This window comes from Magnolia sinica, chromosome 8, assembly GCF_029962835.1.
Source record: "Magnolia sinica isolate HGM2019 chromosome 8, MsV1, whole genome shotgun sequence".
Taxonomy (NCBI): Eukaryota; Viridiplantae; Streptophyta; class Magnoliopsida; order Magnoliales; family Magnoliaceae; genus Magnolia; species Magnolia sinica.
The window spans coordinates 27,613,926-27,637,471 of NC_080580.1; the positions used below are offsets into that span (position 1 = coordinate 27,613,926).

A 23,546-nucleotide genomic window follows, 5' to 3' on the forward strand; every position below is an offset into this window, starting at 1 on the left:
CATACTTGTGGCTCCCTCAAGGTTTGAAATTTCATTATTTTTTAGCGAAATTATATATTTCAGTGGGCCTATTACAATCATTCTATCAAATATGACATATGTAAACTACTTTGGAATATTAAAATTGATGTAGTGATTAAATTCAAATTCTTTTAAACATATTACACAATTTCAATGCAACTCTGTTTTGCAATTCAAGTGCATTCAAGTACAAGCTGCCAAACACAGTTGAGGATTCACATCACCTTGATTTATGATTCAGAATTCAATGCATTTTAAATACAAGCTATTAAACGGCTTTCAACAAACAAGTTTCCATAGATCAGAGATCCAGGTTTTTCACATCGTCCGCTTTTAGGATGGTAACATAGCATTGGTGGTTTGCACAATACAGTGGGTTGAATTTGGGTTCAGTTAGGTTGGGAGGTCCATCATGTCCTTTCTGTTGGGCTTACCTGTAATGTACCTGTCATAAGTGCCATCCATCTATATTGGCAGCTCACTTTAGTGGTCCACTGTAATGTTCACTTGACATTCAATAAATTTATAATGTCAAACAAACATGGATGAACAAAAATATAAATATTAATTTGATCTACAACTTTTTAGTCAACTAAAATTTTTTAACGATCAATTACCATTGTTTATGATGGCGTGGTGTGGTCCACCTAAGATTTGGATATGCTTTAATTTTTTAAGGCCATGTTTAAAAATGAGCTGGTAAAATGGATGGACAGCGTGGAAGTCCAACATTTGCTTCAAGGTAGCTCACAAGAAACCCATGACAAATCTATGTATGTTGCTTAAACATAAACCGTCTAACTATTTTAAAAGCTCATTTTAGTGCATGATCCCAAAAATAAAGTAAATACAAATCTTAGGTAGATCAAGTGATGGAAACCCCATTAAAAATTTTTGGGCGCTAATGGAATGTTTATTTCTCTATCGAACTTGTTGATAAGGTAAAAAAGAAATGAAGAAGGCAGAGACCATACAAATATCAGCTTAATCTAAAAAGTTTCTAGCCGACAAAAAGTTTTTAATAGCCATTCATTCACCACTTCTTCGTTTATTGGATTATTCATTAAAATGTTCTTTCAAAACGGATGGACGGCGTGGATGTAAGGCTCGTACACGGTGGGCCCCCTGTTAGGGGTCTACAAACTTCGGTGGATCCGGGTATCCGAAGCTGCGCCCGCCCGTTTAATTTGAGTTCATGGATGCCACTCTGCTGGAGTACGAAGTACAGAGGACTAACCTCTTTTCTCCCAAAACCCCACTGCATCATCAGTGAAAGTCGGAGGAGAGATGACTGCCTCCTCACCAAACTCCAACGTGCTGCTGGACGAAGCCCTGTCCCCTCTCTGCCCGAGGACAGTACTTCTGGTCGAGGACTGCGTAGAGACCAGCGGAGCTTTCGTCCTCCACCACCTCATGAAACGCGTCCTCTCGTCCTCGGGCGGCGTCCTCGTCTTCGTATCTCTCTCCCATCCCTTCTCCCATTACGACCGCATTCTCAGAAAACTCGTAAGAATACCCTCTTTTCTTTATCTTCTTTCTTCTTCTTCCTGCTATGGCTACTCGCACGAGTAGGATCTTGAACCCTAACTTCCCCACAGGCGCGATCCTGGCCGTTCATCTGTCATACGTGCCGCCCTCTAAAGATAAAGCCGGTCTTGTTTTCCGGTGGGGCAGTGCGCGTACATCTTGTGTGGACTAATGCCCTCTTGACCCAACTGGCCTACTTCTGGCTGTTCTACGCACACGTTGGGGAGCTCCAGATGAACGGTCTGGATGTCTCGTAGATGTGCTAGATTGGCACTTGTGGGCAAATTGGATTTGAAATCCCTGTCTTGTGTGTCGCGGTTGCTTTTCTTGGTTTTACATAGAGGAGAAGGAAAACTGTTCAGCAGATCCTGTTGAATGTAGACCGGTGGCTAACATCCTCATTTGCAAGCCCTTAATTCAGCAGTTAAAATCATCCAAATGGATGAGATTTTTGGGCATGATCCATCCATGTTGGGACCAGTGTTGAAATATCGATATTGCTCTATGTATCACACCCTTGGGATACAGATACGTATCGGTTATTGCATGAGATGCATTGTTTGTATTAGGTAATATATTGCACTTTTTGGGAAACATGGGGAAACATTGGGAAAATGGTTGAATTTTTTAATGAAATTTCAAGGATTGTTAAAAAAGACCTTAATACACACTTTTAAATCATAATATCTCAACAAATAGGTGCACATAGTAAGTTTCCTTTGTATAGGGTCCTAAGCTATGCGATGTTTGACTGAACTAATGCAACTATATTTAAATTGAATGCATGAGATTTATAAATGTATCAAAGACATGTATGAAAACACAACTATATTTAACTTGAATGCATGACATTTATAAATGTATCAAAGACATGTATGAAAACACAACTAATTCATTGAAAAACAAAAGAAGTAAAAATCGAGAAATATACAGATCAATGATGTGGACTGGCTGTGGCTTAGACTCACATAGAGTAGCATGGTGTCTCGTAATCATCGTCTCCATCTCGACGGGATTGGGAATAGTACTGCTCCTTCATAAATTGACAGTACTGTCCCAGGTCATAGTAGAGTGGTACCAAGTAAGATGCTCCTGACATAATGTTGGTACTCATTCTCTCCGAACTGAACCAATACACCCATCCGTGGGTACTGTGTACTTGTCACAGTTTGTGATTGATATGGATCTTGGAAGGACACATATGAAGCTTTTACGTATCCATAGTGCTGGCCATAACCATACTGTTGCTCATATCCCTGCCCATATGCAGAAGTGAACTCTTAACTATAGTTGAAAAACGATGTGCCGCAACTGCTGGAGTCGCTCGCCGCATATCCACTAGGTCCATATCCATACCCATATTGTGGCACAAAACTCAAGCTACTCTCCTGTGTACGTAATCCATATCCATTTTGTGGCCTGTCACTCGAGCTCCTCTCCCTCATTCGTGATCCAAATCTAAAGCCACCTCGCTTGTCACAAACGCCTGTCCCTCATGCATTTTGGTAGTAGCTCTTTAAAATCCGAAAGCTTTTGAATATGCCTTTTCTTTTATAGCTTTTGACACTCGAATGTCTTATTGTATATAAGACGAGGTCGTTGTTCTTTTGGACAAGAACCATGCTCAAGGTCCTGCATGGCATGATCGAAATCCTCCTCCTCAGTGAAAGGGCTGAGGCCTCTGAGACTGACTCCCACCTTTGCCGCCACCATTTCCGTCGCCATCATCACCATCATCGCTACTATCATCAGAGTCATCATCACCCTCATCGTTGTCATCACCATCATCGGACCCACCCCTCGCATCACTCTCCGATTTAGTCTCAATGTCAGACAATGTCTCCCCGCCATGTGTCCCGCTGCCGTGGGCTGCCATTTGGACTCCTCGTTAATGGGTTAAATGCCTCATTAGGAGACCTCTGCTGCTTCACATGTGCGTCAACATTAATCCCCTGTTTCATTGCCTCCACCTCAATATATGGCTTTGGTTGCCTATCCGAAGTATCCAAGTCATCTAACCTAACCCGCTGGTAAACTGGGTCCTCCTCATCCTCAACATATGCATGCTGTTCGACCGCCATCAGGTCTAGTAGGTCTTTCTGCGCTTTTCTTCTTCCTTTGGCGCAGAGTAACCTCCCTTGTAGCTTCATATTGTAGTGACAATATACTAGCTTTTGAAGCCTCTTATACCCTAGTCTATATTGCGCTTATTTGTGTGGCTGAGGGAGAATGTACTCTAATTCCTTTCATAGGGTGACGACGACACCATATGCGCAAGCACATAGACAGTCAGTTGTTATAAAACCTCGTAGTCAGTCCCGTATATGGACCACCATTCACCCGTGTATCATAAATTTATTTAATTAGTTTTAGATTTTCCAAAATAATATGAAATTTAAGTCTACCGCAGTAACTCACATGCCATCATGGTGTTTCTTGACTTCATCGCAGGGGGCACTCAAACATTCCAATTATGTCGCGGAATCTAATAATCTGTTGATGGCATATGGCAACAAGGCTAAGTATCGAATGGTTGAGATGAAGATAAGGAGAATGTAAGGCTGAACATATTTATCTCACTACCGAAGGTGCCTTTCCCCATACGATCAGGGAATAAGTGATTGTACACCTTATGTACAACCCTCTTTAATGAATTGTCTTCGTAGAGATTCTGGCCATAGTGGTATTTGAGATTCAGGAAAAACGTCGAAAATCAACATTTACACATCAGTACAGCCGTTGTTTATTATTGCACATGAAAAAATCATAGAAATACTTACCAGCCTAATGTAGTGGGTGAGAAAGTGTCCTTTCCCAACGGTCGTCTATTATTGCATGCACCCACTTATATGCGTTGGGAGCTTTAGCCTTGATGGCCTCTTTCATTAACTGTATGGACGGATACAACGACCCTATCGATGGATTTGTCTCATTGTCCAGTATCCTCAGCACCACATAAATGGGCTATAGAATATCCACTACACTACGCACGCGATCCTATAACGTATTTGTCAACACTAGCTCCTTGATTCTCCAAGTTGCTTTCTTCACCCTCCTTTTCCATTCTTCATAGTCGTGAGAGGCGAAAAACTCTCGTAACTCCTGTTTGTGTTTAAGGAGGCTACTTAAGGCGATATAAATAATTTGTGGCAAATTACGTCGCCCCGGGGCGTATTATATCCCCACCACACCTTTCGCGCATTGTGGCTAATAACCATATGTGGTTCTATATGAAGTTTGTGATGAGCCGTGCGTCAGTAATAACGGTCTTCATCGATGACCTATCCCCGATCGCCTCCAGCATAAGATTGATGTAATGGGCTGTGCAGGGGGTCCAATGCATATGATACTTGTCCTGAATATCCTTCACCGCCTTGACAAATGTACTCCCATTGTCCGTAAGAAACTGCACGATATTTCTCCTCCCAACATCGCGCATGACATTGCGCATTAGTTTGTAAATGTAGTTCACATATTTAATCCTATTACTTGCATTTTCAGACTTTAGGAACACTTCCCGTCCCTTGCAGTAGACCATAAAATTTATGACCGACATCTTCGTCGGTCCGGTCTAATCGTCACATATGACGGTGCAGCCCGACATCACCCATGACTACTTATATGAATTCACGCATTTTTTCATATCTATATATTCATCATCTAAATACATCCCCATGATCTTAAAGGGCGTGGGCGGCTGCACACCCTCACCCCCACGCCGCACATCACTTATTATATTCTTCAAGTGTGGGCTTGCTGCGGCATTCGCGGGGATTTGATTGTAGATAAAAAACTTCGCTATAAACTTTCCAACCTTCTTCCTCACATCCCATCTATTAAACATGTCCTTTAATTTCTTGTGTCCCTCTTGCCTCTTTGTACATTCTCGGATCTGAAGGTATATCTGGCATCTGCATGTTACTGCTCCTGCCCATACTCTATAATCCTCCTCGCCTACTACCCTCCCCTACACTTAGAACTCCCCCCCACTCCACTACCCCCTGCCACACTCCCTCCACCATGCTCATGGATAGACCCTCAAATTTAGGATCATTGTCATCGAGATCCACTACACACTCGTCACCTGTGGTGGCTGCCCCAGCTCCTCCCTAATCTCCCTCTTCCATGCTTGTTGTTCATCTTTTGTCTTCACATTTTTTTTTCCTTTAATACGACCCTTATCTCTTCTCGTACATCTAGTGGGCACTTAGCGCAGTCCATAACATTGCGATAGCCTCTCGCTAATTGCTCCTTTAAACAGGTTACCCCCCACTCCGCAATACATGACCACATAAATTATATGCTTCCTACCCGAATCGATTATCGGGAGTGGGCTGGCCGTGTCGCCACCCTATATCAAGTTGTCTCTCTCCTTTTTCTTTAGACATATTTTATCTGTAAAAGAATATTATCTTAAAATTTGTTAGGACCCCACATTGATGCATGTGTTGTACATCTATGTTGCCCATCTATTTTGCCAGATTATTTTACGGAATTGTCCTAAAAATGAGAATTATCTAAATCTCAGGTGGACCACATAGTAGGGATTTTCACCATTAGAAACTTCTTGGGGCCCACAAAAGTTTTGGATGGCATGGATAAAACACATACATCATGGTGGGGCCATAGAGCACCGTTCAATAAGCAGTAAGCAATTCATGACAAAACATATGCAATAGATAATAAGACACCAAAATTGGATAGTCTCATGCATCAGTATGTATAAAGAATTAGGAAATTAAGAAGCTTTATGATGTAGCTATTATTCTAAGTTGTAAGAAACTTCCCACTACGGAAAATTTCCAAGTCATCCTCCATTTTCTACGGTTGCCATCAGATCAGTAGTCCGAATCATCATCAACGGCCCCCACCCATACTGAATTCGTGAGTGGCTGCAAATTGTTCATCTGGTTTGGCCCATTATGCAAGTAGCCATTTTCTTGGGAGTTATTTGATACTCTGGACTATATAATCCTTGATACGCACATACTTAGAATGGTACATGTGGCATATATGAACTCAAATTAAACTAACGAAATTGTGTTAACCACTACAATTAATTACAATTAAAAACTTTGATTGGTTGAAAAAAATTCTAACCTCTGATTAGTAGATAGTTGTTAAAGTAAGACCATTAGACAATTACTATTGTCATGTGGACCCCACTTTGATGTATGTGTTGTAAATCTATGTTGTCCATCCTTCTTGCCAACTCATTTTAGGGCATGGGCCCAAAAATGAAGCATATCCAATTCTCACGTGGACCACACCACAAGAAACAGTGGGGCATGATGGACGTTTAATCCTCCATGCTTCATGTTGTGCGGCCCACTTGAGCTTTGGATATGCCTGATTTTTGGGCTCATGACCTAATATGCCCCGAAAAAAAAAAGGATGGACAGAGTGAATGTCTTACAAACATCATGGTGGGCCCCACTATGAGCCCCACCATGAGCCCCATAGGAACCAAAGAATGGGGCCAATCCAAAGTTCAATTGGACTTTTGCGTAGAAAATAGCAGGGACAGTGACACCCACCGTTGAAACTTGGAACCATTTTTGGGGTCCACTTGAGCTTTGGATTTGACTCATTCTGTCTCATGACCTAAAATAATCTCTCCAAATGGATGGACGGAATGAGTATACAACATACACATCAATGTAGGCCCCACCATAAGTGCCGCACCGTCTTAGGTGTAGCCAACTTGCATCGAATCCACTCTCAGGAGAGCGGATTAGGTGAGACCCAGGATCCATCGAGGTGGGTGGGACCCCTGATTGTGGGGGCCACTGTGATGTATGTGACTACATCCACACCATCCATACGTATTGAAAGCTCATTTTAGGGAATGATTCAAAAAAGAAGCAGATCCAAATCCCAAGTGGACCATAATACAGGAAACAGTGGTAATCGACCATTAAAAACTTCTCATGAGCCACAAAATTTTTAGATCAATCTGATATTTGTGTGGTCTTTTCATTTAGATCTTTGTGACCTTATCAATAGGTTAGATCTTTGCATCTTTTGTTTTTTTGGACGTATCAACGGTAGTTTGGAACACCATTCCCAAGTGGCAATATACCATAAAGTTTATCATGCTCCATCTGATTAGGTCAATCCAACCATTGCTCATAATAGTTCATTCTCAACTCTGCCATATCAACCTAAAAGCAAAACAGGAACGTAAGGAGAAATTCTGTTGAAAGACAGATTTCCCACCATTTTTCGGTCGGCGGCAAAGCAAAACAGTTCGATAGCTGAAAACTACTTTATAGAAGTAGACAAGGTGGCCTGGAACATTCAATGCAGAAGAAACTTGGAGGATTGGGAAATTAGTGAATTTGTGGAGCTGATGGACTGCATTCAGCATGCTCTCCCTAATCAGGAGTGTAAGGACAACATCATCTGGAAAGCAGACAAATCGTCTCTTTTCATGGTCAGGTCTTTCTTCAAGCAACTATCGACCTCCAACGGTGGCACCTCTCCTCAGTGCCCTCACTTCATTTGGAAGTATGCTGTTCCTCCTAAGTTACACGTGTTCGGGTGGCTGGCTGGGAACAGTAGAATCCTCACTATGGATAACCTTAGAAAAAAAGGAATGATTCTTCCTAATGTCTGCATATGCTGCCTGTCTTCTGAAGAAACTGTGGACCATTTGTTGATCCACTGTTCGTTTGCCTACTCTATTTGGATTGTCATTCTCTCCTATTTCAAGATCAATTGGTGCTTCCCTAGAGATGTGGACACGCTTCTCAAGGCTTGGCATGGTGTCAGACTAGACAAACCAAAAGCTCGGGTTTGGCGGATGGCGATTTTGGCGACTTGGTGGGCTGTTTGGATAGAAAGAAACAACCGCTGTTTTCGGAACGAATCAAAGCCCTCCCACTTAGTGTCTTCCTTTGTTAAATGTTTGATTGCTGAATGGGTTTCCCATATGGATGGGTTTAATGTAGATCTCGCCTTTCTAGAGGCTTAATTGGTTCTGCTACCTCAGCAGCGCCTTTTATCTTGTTTTTTCTCCCTTTTAATTCAAGTTATCTTTCAAAAAAAAAAAATCAACCTAAAAGCAGCCACAAACATCTATGTACTCTGCGCTACATTTGTCCATTTCTCCCTAATCTCATGAACTGTGGGTGCACGTGCTCCTCCACCTGCCTCTACTGTTGCATCCGCTATCACTTGCCAATCGAGAGTGTTTGCAATAGCTTAGTTGTTGCCCTTCCTAGCTTCTCAAACTGTAGTTTTTCCCACATTTATTTCAACCTCATCTGTCTTGTTATCTCTTTTCTAAATAAATGGGATCACATGAAGGTCTTCCTGGTTCTACATCCGTATCATATAAGTCCCCAGCACGAGCTCTACCTCTTCCGTTAGCTAGAGGAGCATTTAAAGGCTGTTGCCAGCTGAAGGCACGTCGTAAAACAGTAAATATACCAGGACTCATACCCCTACTTTTCTCCTTGCTAACACCGACACTCCTAGTCCAAGTCCCATTGCCCCCTTTATGTCACGAAGTGATCCCTTTTCTCCAAACATTTGTTGATGTTCTTCATTTTCAGGAGCGGTACTCAGGCTTTTTCTCCTTGCCACCTCCCTATCAGATTCATCACCAGACTTAACATTATCATTGTCACCCACACCCATGTAATCAGGCTAAAAAACCTCTGTTCAGGCTGTATCAAGGGCATCCAACTTCTTCCGTACAATAGCTTCCCCCTTTGATATCTTCCAAATTCTTCCACATTATCTCCTTCATCTCTTTTGGGACGCTTGGGCACCCCATGACTTGTCTCTTTTAATGAGCGAAATGTTTTTACATGTAATATCTCCAGTTATTAATATGCCATTGTAATTGCATTTTATAACATGCCTATTCCCACCTCCTCTCTCATGATGTTGGCATCCAATATCTTCATTCTCTGAAATTTTCTCCATTTTTTACTGACAAGTCACAACTCCAAGTATCAGACTACCAACAAACTCTCCATGTATCAAATCAACGTGTGGGTTGTGTTCGTCAAGTGATTCAAGACGTCAGCCTCAAGCTAGTCCCAAAGTCCCAAGCTTCTGCCAAAATATAAACATATAATGTTAAAACAACATTTTTTATATTAAGCGATGATGATTTTATTAGAAAAGGTCAAAGTCGAAGAATATACAAAAAGAAAAGCAAAATACAAACAAAAACCCTCTACAACTCTGACCAACAAATAGGAAAATGATCAGATGCTAATACTTTAACTGCTAGAGCCCAATCCATCACATCCAGTTTTGTCCTATTGAAGACATCCGATGTGCGCCCCCTATGGTTTCTGAAGCAACAATTGTTTCTTTCCAACCAAATGTTCCATAATCATGCTAGCAAACAAAAATGCCAAATCCGCTTCCCCACTTTGCCCTTTTCCCCTTCCATGCCAATAAATGAAGAACTAATCAATTGAACTTGGAGCAACCCATGCGAATCCAAACAGAAGAAAGAAACCAACCTGAACCTTTGAAGCAAACGGGCAATGAATAAAAAGATGGTTCACCGATTCCTCATCCTGTACACATAGTAAACACACATTCAGAAGAATCGTTTGCCACTTATGCAAGTTATCCATTGTACGGACTTTATTTCTGCCCACTAACCAAGCAAAAGTGGCCATCTTTGAGGGAGCACCATACCTCCAAACATGTGATGTCTGACACTCGACTTGCTCATGAAGATCCTCTTGAATCATCAAATAAAAGGATTTAATCGAAAAGGAGCTGGACTTTCCTTTGACCATACCATAGAATCTGATTCCGAAATGATTGGATGACAGTCGATGTTGTCATATGCAATCGCATAATCGCTTATGCGATTTTGGGAGCATAGATCGGTTTTATGACCAGTGGGCATTATGCCATGGCATATGTGATTATGCGATGGCATATGCGATAATTTATGCAATTATCTGATCTCTTAGTGATTATGCCATTATGCCATCACTTTGCGCTGAAAAACTGGAAATTTTTTTGGAAGGCTGTGTGATGGCATATGTGATTATGCGATCGCATATGCGCACAACCCTCTTGGGTTGCATATAATTGCTTATGCTATTTGACGACAATGATGATAGTTAGCAATTCTAACAATATTATCAACTCATCCACCTCATCATCATTCAAATGCCTCCTACATAGAGGCACCCAAATGATTTCACCTCCATGAATAGAGAAGCAACGATGGTTAGCCATTTCATAAATGTAACGGTGGCATCTGTTACACATTATGGGGTCATAATGGCCATTGCAAAAATAAAAAATAAAAAAAAAAGAAGAAGAAGAAAAAGAGAGAGACCTGTAATGGTTGTTATAGCCCATGTAATGGTCCATTACGCCCTCTCCCCCGTAAAGGCTGTAACGGATCATTACGGGCCAGATACAGGTTTTTCATTTTTAAAAAATAAAATAAAAGAAGAGAGACTGTATGACCGTTACAGCCCATATCATAAAGGTAAGAGTGTTGGCTGTTACGGCCGCCGTTACCATTACAGAATACCTTGGATGCAACGAACGACTAGAGGATTAGGCTCGGATGCTCTTCGTGCTAATTGAGGAAACATATCCTTTTAACTTTTGATTCCCCATCCACCAGCCCTCCTAAAAGTGAGCCTTTTTCACATCTCCGATAGAAAAGCCTACCCCCTTGCAAACCTTGAGTCTTAGTGACTTATTGGTCTCCATATCGATGATGCCCTATACAAAGAGTAAGATTTCCCTTCTTCCAACCCATATGTTCTACCTAACCTCTCAACAATAACTACCATCTTCAACCCCAAACCTCCAAATCCACTTTCCCAACAACGCCAAATTCATTACCTTCAAACTTCTCAAATTTGCACCCCCTTGAGACAATGGTTTACACACATCTTTCCCATTTTAGAAGATGAAATTTATTATTCGCAGCCATCCCTTGCCACAAAAAATCCCGCCTAGTCTTTTCTAGATTAGCCACAGGCCCACAACTACTTTTGGACATTTGAAAGTAGACATAAAGTAGATCGGAAAATTTGACATAGCTGATTTAATTAATGTTAACCTGCCTCCCAACGAAAGATGTCTTCCCTTCCAAGATGACAATTTTCTTTCAATCAGCTTGATCACTTTATCCCATTAATGCTTGGTCAGTTTACCTATGCAAGGAGAAAGACCAAGATATGAAGCTGGAAAAGAGCCCGCCTTGTATCCAAAACATTATGCAAAAGCCTCGATCTCCTCCCTAGAAAGACCAACTCCCAACAATTCACTTTTTTCTGATATTGACCTTTAATCCTGAAACTGCCTTGAAGCATGTAATTATCGTCTAAAGATTTTCGACGTAAGAATCAACCACTTTGCATAAAAGGAAGGTGTCATCTGCACAATGGAGATGAGAGATTTGGTAATCTAAACTGTCCACACGAAATCCTTTCACCAAACCCACCGCCGCCACCACCCCTTTTAGCATTCTCCCAAAAGCCTCCATAATCACCATGAACAAATAAGGAGATGATGAATTGCCTTGTTGCAAATCTTTAGAAGAAGAGAAATACCCTTTTGGTGCCTCATTCACCAACATCGAATATTTGGCCTACCAGACACACTTGAATCCAAGCCCTCCATTTTTTCCTACATTATCTTAAACAAACACAAACTAGGAATTGAAATTGAAATTTGATAATGTCAGGCTGATTTGGGAGCCCTCGGATGCCCCAAATCAAGCCGAAATTCATGTAAGTTGTGGGATTCATCCTGCTAATCCTTATCCCTTAGTATTTGATACCATTTTCCTCGGAATTTGAGGAAAAAAGAATAAAATTTTAATTTGGATGAATGGTGTTGGGCCGATTTAGTATCAATCGCGTGCCCCCAAATAGGGTCAAAACTCATGCAATTTGTTGAATCCCACTAGTGCATGTTCCTAACCAATTGACACCATTTCCCTTGATAAATTTGAGGAAAAAAATAAAAATTAAATTTGAATGAATAGTGTCGGGCTGATTTGGGACCACTCAAATGGCCCCAAAACAGTATGAAATTCACACAAATTTTGAAACTCGTCCTACTAATGTGCATCCCTAACCATTTGACACCATTTCCCTCAAGAAATTTGAGGAAAAAAATAAAAATTAAATGCAAGTCTGGATGAATAGTGTTGGTCCAATTTGCACGCACTCAATTGCTCTCAAAATGGGCTGAATTTCATTTAATTCATGGGATTTATCTTACTAATGCATATTCCGAAGCATTTGACATAATTCTCAAGAAAATTTGAGAAAAAAGTTAAAAAGAAAATCTGTTACTATTCATCTAAAAAATGACCTGAGATTATAAAAAATATCAGAAAAATAAGAAAAGAGATGAAAAACACTGATTTCATGCATGCATGTGTAGATCTAAATTCTATACATGTATTTGAACAACCTATACTCCAAATATTTTATAAAAAAATCAATTTGAAAATTGTATAAAAAACAGCAAAAATATAAAAAATTGTAAAATTATACAAACATGACCAAATTGATCACAAATCTTGCAAGATTTGGTTGATTGGGTAATATGATGTCGAATCAATAAATTTGCAATAATAAAAAAAAAGAAAATTTGCCTATTTCAAAAATTTCCAAATTTTGTCTTAGATATTCGATTATTCGAAAATGGCTAAATCTTGTGTCTTAATCTTCAAATATTGCACAAATTTAGTTGAAAATCATTTAAAAATAGTCTCAAGAAGCAAAAATGAAAAATGCCGGAAAACTGAAAAACAGCCCCTGAAGGGGACTTATTTTTGTGTAACAGCCCCTGAAAAACACCGTAACCATTTTCATCCCCGCCCCCCCCACCCACCCACACACACACACAAAAACATTCTCAGTTGCTGGAGGGATTGTGTGAGGAAAATCATGATTTTGTTGGAAGAAGACATGCAGCTTGCTCTTATTTGGTTTGGTGGTTTATGTGGAATTCATTGGTACAAGGTTTCTCTTCTGTTTTCTATTTTAACATCTTTGTGTCACATATATTGAATCTTCCTACTCTGTTTTCCATATCTAAATGTTTATATTTTCTGTCAAATTTTCATAGATGAAGAGCGTTTACAATATTTCTTTGTTGTTAAAACAGGGTTGCAACTTAATCACACAGAGGGACAATAATAGATTCTTCTTTTTTGACATGCTTAAGTTGGAATATCCAGGTGAGAAGTTCAGGTAAAGAAGGCTCTTACACCATCTAATATCCTTTCTTTTATGTTTCTGGGTGAAAGCCTTGACTGTTGGAATTGGAAACCCCTTGCATGCTAGGAAACTCGTCCACCATATGTGCTTACCAACCAAGCCACCCAAATCGTGCTGACTAGGCAATTGTAACCGGCTGAGTTTACTGATTTAGTTTGGATTGCTGACCTTCTGTTTTTTGACCATCTATTTGATGGATCAACAATTGAATTGTTAATGATGCATTCCTGAGTGAGGGTTCAGTTTGGGTTCTTCCAAACTGAAGCCATGATGAGTGGATGCAGGGTAAAGGGTCCAAGATCTTTACATCTATGCAGGGGCCATGCAAATATTTGCCATTCAATTAGATGATTGTTTTTTGGAGGTGAGATGGTGTCAAAACATGGGGAAATTGGTACCACTATAGGCCTACAGAATTGCCATTCCAATAAGCTGAAGAGTGCATGGCTAGAATTGGGGAAGTTTTGCATTTATGCCTCCGGAACGGAAGGGTATAGGATTCTGATGGGAATTGAGTTTGATGCCATCACTGGGGTGGTTGGATTGGTCAAAGTTCTTATTAATCTGAGCTTTTCATTTCCTAGAAGTTTATAGAAGATTCTAGAACAAGGTATTCTTAGTTAATGAGTCTTTTCTTAAACAATTATTCATGTTTAATTAGGAATGTTGTTACAGTTTAACATTCTCTCGAAGATTGGGTCATATTGGTAGAGTTCGAGTGGGAGATTTTGAGAAGGAAATAGAACAAATATAAAGTTATTATCCTTGTTTTCTTATTCATGCTCCCAGTCACGCTGTAATTTAATTTTTGAATTTGAAGAACAGTGGTTCCTCAATTGGTCTGCAACTCTGGATGATCTGTTTATCATAGTTATTTCTCAATTCTATACTGCTAAATTTCTATTGCATTTGGTGTCCTTTATTCAACTTAGTGATTTGAAGTCTGGATTGGCTTTGTGGATGCCATGTGCATGGTGATTGGGTTGCAGGACCCCAATGATGTGTGGTGTTATAGATTTCAACTTCTCCCTTTTTGTTTCTTTTTCTTTTTTCTTTTTTAAATTTAATACTAGCAGTAAAATCCTACCGGCAGTTTATTTTGTTAACTGATTACAAAATGAGTATCCAGAATGAATCTTCTGTGTTTTGATTAAATACATTACGATATTTCTTATTTGAAATGCTTAAATATTAGGTGGGGATGGAAGAAACATCACTGAAGGCGGATTGGTGGACTTGTATGGGAAAATTCAGAAGGCTGTTGAAGTTAGCGCTTCACAAGAATACAATGGGGGCAGCATAACCGTCATGATCGATGATGTATCCCAATTGGAGATAGCTGCTCATGGTTCTGTGGATCACGTCTTAGACTTTGTGCATTACTGTCATACCTTGACCTCTGAATTGGTCAGTCTGCCTCAACTTTGACCAGTCTTGTCTACTTTGCTACAGGCCATGCGGTCATTGCATGCTGCTCTTTTGCTACGCCTCATAATTAAAATAAATAAATAAATCATTTACCTCTTTTCTTTTATCAGGATTGCTCACTAGTTATGCTGAATCATGAAGATATTTATTCAAGCAGGGTGGCCCCTAGACTCATTTTGTCAATGGAATACCTTTCGGACATAGTCATAAAAGCAGAACCTCTGGCAACAGGTTTGGCTACAGATGTGCATGGACAGGTACTCTTGTTGGTTCCTTCTCTATTTTGCTAAAGAGGGATGCCCTAGTGCTCCCAGAGCACTAAATGCAATACTGCTCCTGGTTCCATGTGTTCACATGGACAGTTTAATCAATTGATCTGAACTATCCACCCAAGTCCAAAGCACATTTCATAGACTACCATGCAAAAATCACACTGATTGGATGATCCAAACCATTCCTGATTTGGGCTTATTTTTCACAGCCATCAATTTTCTAGCCATGGATGGGGTGGTTACAGTTTCCTAACAAAAGTGATTCTTTTTAATTAGAAGCAATCCATGAAAGGACCTAACAATATAGATGGATCAAATTGTTGATTGGGCATATATTTTGTCAACAATCTTGACTGCCAATCAAATGGTTCATATTTGTCAGATTGGTGTGGTGTTTACATGGTAGCGCATGAAATATATGTTGGACTTAATGAACAATGTAGATCAATGGGTTGGACTAAGTGTCCCACTGCAACTAGGAGCAGTCTCACTTACAGTGCTTTGAGAGCACTGGAGCATTTCTCTTTATTATTTTTTTAACAAACAGTGGGAGCACACCACCTGAAATTTATGAAAAAGTAAATAAGATGTTGCAATAAAAGGAGGGGATTCAACAAAAGCATCGCAGGGCTAATGATATCCCCAGCTGCTAAACTTGATCATTGGTTGGAACCTTGTTTCTCAAAGCCCTCACACGAAGAATCCCATTTTAATTGGAATTTGCGTCCTCCTTAGCCATTTCTACCAAGGGAAATGATCCATGCAGTGGTGAATTGATGGCCATACCGATCTAACCGAAAAGAGGGCATGAAGAGAAACTGACCAAACCATCTTATCTAGGGCTTCGGCTAAACGGATGAGGGACTGACAAATATCTTGGACCACATTCTCGGGTAAGCTCTGATGAAGAAAGGATTCATTCCATGCAACCCCCAGCTTCCGTGACATGATTCAACTGGATATTATCATCCAGAACAGGAGAACTAGCTTGGAGCAATAATGGATGATTTCCCCACCAGATGTCCTTCCAGAACCAAGTCTGGCCTTTACCCACTATCTGATGCACTGAACAAAGAAAATCTGGGAGGATCTTGTGCAGCTCTGCAACACCTTGAGGCTCTCGCCCTTAGCTAGATTTTCAATTAGTGACTGTCATCACAAGTACTTGGCTATCATAAATCAAGCCTATGTAGAATCCAACCTGACTGTGTTTCCATGTCAACTTCATGTGAAACGCCGCGACAATATCCCTAACCTGACGGAACCCCAAGCCACCTCCTTGAAAAGGATAACAGACACCTCCTCTAAAATGATAACAGTCATTCGACCACTTGACCTAATGATGCTTGTCTCCAAAATCGCCACTGCCCCCATAAGAAATTCACATAAATCCTTTGCACCTCCTTCATTGTGGAGTTGGAAGGAAATTAGTGTGCGAATAAGGAAATCAGCATAGGCTGCAGCACATGGCAGATTAAAGCAGTGTTTTCAGTAGCACTCGTAGTGTAGCTCCTTAGTAACGTAAGCTATGGGGCATGTAGCGTAGCGTATTGTGTAGAGCAGGTAGCGATGCTAGTTGAAATCTCCTTTTTTTTTTTTTCTAAAAAAAATTTGTTTTTCTTCTATGCTAGTTCAACACCTATTTTAAAATGGTGGTGATTCATCCCCATCACACGTGGCACTACATTAGATCAATCTGGACCATCCAAATTGTGGTCCATATCGTGGATAGAACACTTGTGTTCAATATTGTGAATTTGCGATGTTTCAATAAATTAAAAAAAGAGGTCACACTTAGAGATGTCTGAAGGCAAAGAGAGATTTTTCATGTAAATATGTGGTTGATGATCCAGATTCAGTCTAGAGCTCAATAGGAATTATGCATTTTGTAAAATTTGTCATATTTTTATATTATTTTAATTAGAAAATATTAAGTATTGTGTAACTTATGATATACTTTATGTAGCTTATGCTACACGCTATAGAGGACCAAACGCTACGCTACACGCTACACGCTATTTAAAATATTGATTAAAGTCATCCTCCCACCAAAGAAAGAAGTTTTCCTTCGCCATCCACCCACCTGTTTCATCCGCTGAATCATTGGTTGAACATTAGCATGTTTTCATCTACCTTCATAAAGCGGAACACCCAAATAACGAACCGGAAAACTACCATGACTGCATCCTGTTATTTGAGTAATCACATCCACTGTTTGATGAGAGCATCCAGCCGAGACAAGAAAACTGCTTTTAGATTTATTAACCATCTAACCAGATACTGATTCGAAAGACTCCACAAGGTGCAGGACCTTTTGAAGCAACCTCATGGAACCATTAGTAAATAAGGTGACATCATCCGCAGATGATCGATGGGAGATTATAGGGTATCCATTGGAAGCAACATAATGAATACGGGCATCCCTTTCAAATTAGCTGCAAATGTCTCTGCTTTGCATGAGAGGGGATATGGTATCCCCTTGCAGGAGGCCTATTGATGCTTCAAAGAAAACCAAAGCACTCCTGTTCTAACAAATCGAGAACCAGCCCTTAGATATTAACCACTCCACAAGACCAATCCAAGCATAAGAAAAATCAAATTAGCAAAGGACCTCCTAAACAAACCTCCATTCCATTTTGGTCATAGCCTTTCATCATATCCAACATGAGGATAACGTTTGATCCCCAAACCAACCTTCCTGCTCATGGAAAACTCTCGATTATTCTTAGAAATGCTTCTCCCCAAATGAAGGTTCCCTGCTAACTAGATAAGAGCTGTGGTAAAATAGTGGAAAGCCGCAAAGGCGCAAAGGGACCACCTTAGAATTGATTTTATACATGAAATTACAAAGGCTAATCTGATGGAAATCACTAAATGAAGACAGGAGTTGGTCTTCAGAATTAGAACAATAGAGGAGGAAATATATGATTTGGAGGCAACTTCCAGAATAGAAATCCCACACTACTGGCGTAACATCCCTATCCACCATGTTCCAGCAAGACTGAAAAAATCTTCGGGAAAATCCATCAGGATGCAGGCTGTTTCTTTTAGGAGTGCTTTTCACAACCTTAACTGATGCAGGATGATGGAAACTTAGGATGCAAGATGAGAGATCAATTACACATTAATTTCAGCAATCAATCATGTAAAATCAAGCATATCCTTATAATAGATTCGGAACTTCAGATTTCTAACATGAAGATTCTAGGTTTTCACATACACGGTGCACGAAAATATAAATAGTTCAAGAGTGGTGCACTTGGAAGTAAGGACTTCCAATCTAACGTGGGTGGTCAAACAACCACGTGGATCGATAATGATGCAAGCAAAATTTTGGTTATGGGAAAGTTTCACAAAAATAAAAATAGAAAAAATTTAGATTTTGATTAGGGTTTTGGATTCATGGATGGAAATTTAAGAATGGGGTTTTTAGGGATTCAAAGGATCGAAGGTTTAGAAAGTTGTAATGGAAAGGAAAAGAGGAAGACAAGAGAAGAAGAAGAAGAATACCTTTTGAAGAATAGAGGGGAAGGATGTAAGAAGAAGAATACATTTTGAAGAATAGGAAGAGGAATGATGTATCTTAGAGAATCCACCACCAAACAAGCTTCTACCCTTCCACAATTCAATTGGAAGAGAGGGTTTCTCACAAACCCTAAAACATAAAATTCCTTCACACAAGAGAGCTTCTCTTTTTTTCTTTCTTCTCAATAACACTATTAGGGTTGGAACTCCACTCCCCCTGTGGTTTTATAATTAAAAATTCGGAATTAAAAATTCAGCATAATTACAACTATGCCACTCACTTAAGTGAAGCGACCAATCATTCAAAATAAGAAAAATAAACATTTATTATCAATGTCAACCATCAAATAAATCCTAAAAAATAAAAAACATAAAGAAAGCAAGATCAGAGTTCAAGGGGCCTAGATCAGGAAGATTTGGTGGCCCGATGGCCTGATCGACAAGATCCAACGGTCAAATCGACACGAAATAGAAATCTTGTTACTAAAAAAACAACTCACATGCATCATCTCAAAGTGAGGTCTTCCTGATGCACGTCCAATGCATGTGGGATCTTCAAAATGGCCCAGCGGGCCGCGGGCCCCATCTGGAACTCGTCTCCCATCTACAAAGAAAGATGCGCTGATGTGGGTGGTTGTCTCTGTATCTAGTACACCCGAGTAGGTCCTCTGATGTCCCCATCATTAACGCTTCATCGTCCGAAGATCTAAGCAACATAATGTTGTTTTCTTGCGAAACCAACCTAGGTATGAGTCTAAGAAAACCAACATGGACTGCATCATGTGGCGGAAAAATAGAAAAGCATTTTCTCTTCACCAAATTACAAATTTAGTTTTGTAATTGTGAAACTTTGGAAGGCAACTTTGATATCAATCAACACGTATAAAAATCTTATATTCTCTCATTCAAAATCCAAAAGCATTTTCTCTTCACCAAATTACAAATTTAGTTTTGTAATAGTGAAACTTTGGAAGGCAACTTTGATATCAATCAACACGTATACAAATCTTATATTCTCTCATTCAAAATCCAAAAGCACAAAGGTTGATGATGTATAAAGTTACCTAAGTTTCTCCTGTCCTTGTTTAGTAATATGATGTCTTGCATTGTATTGCTTTGATAGATTAAAATCTATGTGACAAGACCCTGAAGTTAGAGAAATCGTTCATTGTTTCAGTGTGTCAGATCATAAGCTCATGAGTGATTGGCGATGCCACAAATATCTCCCTGTCGGGGCAGTCCTAACACTGGTTGGTGGCCTCCAAATCTTTAGTTATGGAAAATTATAACAACTCTCCAATTAAGTGAGAAAAAGAATCAATGGTCTGGATCTTCCAGTGGGGTCCATGTATTCTGGATATCTATGTGTGTGCATGTGCATGTTCTTGTGCTAGCTTCTCCATATGATAGGCCAATTGGCTGCTAAGTTTCAAGACAAAACTTATTACAATTAGTGTTGTAAAAAATCCTATGATTTACGATATGTGATTTTAGTTGAATCTTAAGCAAAACGATTTGAATCCCAACCTTGAATCCCTTTTTATATGAATCCTATGAGTCTATGACTCGAATCCTACGATTTATGATTCAAATCCCAATTTACGATTCAAATTATACTTGTTCTCTTCTATTTTAAACTTCACCTGGCTTTCATTTGATGTTATTAAATTGGTGGGGGCTTTAAGAATTGTTTATACAAGGTAAATTATTGTATTTGTTTTTTTTTTTTTTTTTTTTTTTATAAGAGATTAAATGGCATATATTCTCTTCAACATTAAATCATCCGACTTTTTGGTGATTTCTTACTTCTTAATTGGTTGAAACACCAAATTTATGTATGACTTACCTGTAATATTGTTATGGATGGTTACGATCATTCTGACTTATATGTATTATGGAGTGATGTTTGGAAATCAAAATATCTTTTTTCATTGGTCTACAGTATCAAAGGCCACTTTTCTTCTATATTCAAGAAAGGTAACAAGAATATAAATTATTAAAGGATCCTTGTATGTTTTTCTAATGGAAATTTCTTGAAAGACAAAAAAAAGAGTAAAGGAATAAGAATCCTTTAACACTATCATGACATGGTATTACTTGGTGCACATTGATAGCAAAAGGAAGATTGATGAGTTAAAAAAAATAAAAAAAATCTGATTTATTTATATTTTTCATTTTTTTTTTCAAATGTTTAAGAAAATTGTAAAAAAAAAAATCCTTACAATTTACGATTCAATACTATTCAACCCTTACTATGATTTGCGATATGATAACGATTTTAACAACATTGATTACAACAGTCTTGATTGGATTAAGTAGCTTTCCAGTTAGATGGTCAAATAAACGTCCACTGCTAAGGTGATTCCGATTAGAAGAGGTTGAAGAGGTCGTTTGCAAAATGTAATGTGGTATACGTCTTAGATCCAAGCCATTCATCAGTTGTACTGCTGTGAACATCTCTGACAAAAAAAATAATCAGAGTGGTCCTATTATCAGGCAGGCCACATATACATCACAAGTATGGATCATTGGTCATCTTCTCCCCAAGTCACATTTTTTATATGCTTGTTTGGCCTGCTTGATTAGTGGGCCACACCTGGTGAGTGGCTGGGACCTTGTTCACATATGCCACTGAATCGCCCCTTCAATCTCTTACCCAAATGGCTTGAGCACGTCTTCAGGCAACAAAGCTACTTGATCATATAGAACAAATAGCTTTAGTCTGGCCATCTTAACCAAATGGTCAGCTTTGGAATGGACGACATGTTTGCATCTGATACTGGGATTTGTCCTGCTTTTCTATATTTTTGCTGCATCGATCTTGGATATGCACCTTTGTATGAAAATTCTCATAATCTATTTGATTTTTCCGTCATTGTTTGATTAGATTTCTGATATCTTTCATGTCCTGGTTACAGTTGACAGTTGTGAACAAGGGAGTGTTCAATGAGCATGGTTATTTGGGCAGTCGGATCCGTAATTTCCACTTCAAAGTCAAGGAAAACAGCGTTGAGTACTTCTATCCTGGGACTCGGACTTGAAGAGGCCTCCGAAACCGCTACTATGAGAAAGCACATGTACGCACATGCATACAAAATATAGGATTCTCGACCTGAGAAAACACATGCACAGTACTCGAAGGTTTCCATTTCACGCTAATTGTTGGTCTGTAGGGCCCTGCTGTGGATCAACTGTGCCCCACAAATGTCCTGGATTCAAAGATCCTAGTCACCAATCTTGTCCTGTGCTGTTGAATGCAGATAGTTGCTGTACTTCTCTTCTTGGCAGTCTATTTGCCATGAATTGAAAGATTCAAATTGTCCTGTTGAGTAGATTCTTGTGGCATGGTCCATCCATGAGCAGTCCTTCCAGCCCAATGGTCTGGATCACTTAACTTGAGGCCCTGCTTGTTCAAACTGAATATCTGAGCTTGCATTGGATATCCTTCATTTGAGGATCCTATAATCCTTCATCCATTTGTTCAAACTGAAAACCTGAGTATACATGTATCCGTGGGTTTAGGATCCTGTAATTCCTCATCCGCTCAGATACGCATATGTATAGTTTGATTGGGAAATGATATCAACACCCACCCAGATTGATATCAGTACCTTTCTAGTTATTTTATTTTATTTTATTTATTTTAATTGGGGAGGTTATTTGATACTCTGGCAGATTATGATGCTTGATGCACAGGCAGTTGGATTCTACATGTGGCATACTTTCAACTCAAATTAAACTGACTGAATCATGGAACCCACTGTCGTGTGAGTCACAATACTAAAACCAGATTGAAACGTCTGAAACGTCTGGTCTGTGAACGTTTGTTGGAATAGGACCATTGGATGTTTTTCGTTATTAACTGTCCAATAAACATCCATTTTTAACCGTCCAACAGATGGCCACCAATCCGAGTGTGAGATGATCAAATGAGCTAAATTTTTTGCTTCACGATGCATTAAACTGATTGCCGTAAGTTGGGTGGTTTTATTTGACTTGTGTGCCATGTATGCAATCTCTAAGTAATTTCAAGTGGCTGCATATCATCCATCACACTACCATATCATCACAGTTTTTCTTTTGCTAATAAAATATATCAGCGTTCTAACGTATTACGAGGACAGTTGGAAGGGTGGGGCCCATTTGATTCGGTCAATCATATAAAACAGCTGTCTGGCTTGTGAATGTGCATATGCAAACCCCATCAAAATCAAACAGGTGATAAGAGGATGTACAAAATGTGAGGATTTGACCATGATAGTGAGCATCGGCCAAACATTTAGTGTCTCAGGTTTGGGATTTTTACCAAATAATGCTCGGGTGCTTTCTTGAGGGATGAAATTATAAAATACTTAATTCGAAACGAAAAAATACCTGTAAATTATTATTATTATTTTCAAAAAGTAGTGAAGCTCAAGAATTGTGGAGCCCGTGTGGTATCTATATAACATCCAACCTGTTAAACGCATGGTCATAACACGAACAAAACATCAGGTTAAACAGATCATCAGATGGGCTACACGTGAATTGG

At 39.5% G+C, this 23,546-nt stretch overlaps 1 protein-coding gene across 1 annotated transcript; it reads left to right on the forward strand.

Annotated features, from left to right (window-relative positions):
- The first annotated feature begins 1,196 nt into the window (after nucleotides 1-1,196).
- Nucleotides 1,197-22,622, forward strand: LOC131253142 (elongator complex protein 6). Its single transcript, XM_058253986.1, has 5 exons — nucleotides 1,197-1,527; nucleotides 13,678-13,750; nucleotides 14,986-15,197; nucleotides 15,329-15,475; nucleotides 21,934-22,622. Exons 1-5 carry the CDS (start codon nucleotides 1,309-1,311, stop codon nucleotides 22,054-22,056), a joined length of 774 nt encoding a protein of 257 aa, XP_058109969.1. The 5' UTR covers nucleotides 1,197-1,308; the 3' UTR covers nucleotides 22,057-22,622.
- Nucleotides 22,623-23,546: the final 924 nt, after the last annotated feature.

Coding starts and splice junctions, on each gene's coding strand:
- LOC131253142 (XM_058253986.1), top strand. CDS start 1,309: ATGACTGCCTCCTCACCAAACTCCAACGTGCTGCTGGACGAAGCCCTG. Junction 1,528..13,677: donor ACCGCATTCTCAGAAAACTC/GTAAGAATACCC, acceptor TTGTTAAAACAG/GGTTGCAACTTAATCACACA. Junction 15,198..15,328: donor ATACCTTGACCTCTGAATTG/GTCAGTCTGCCT, acceptor TTCTTTTATCAG/GATTGCTCACTAGTTATGCT.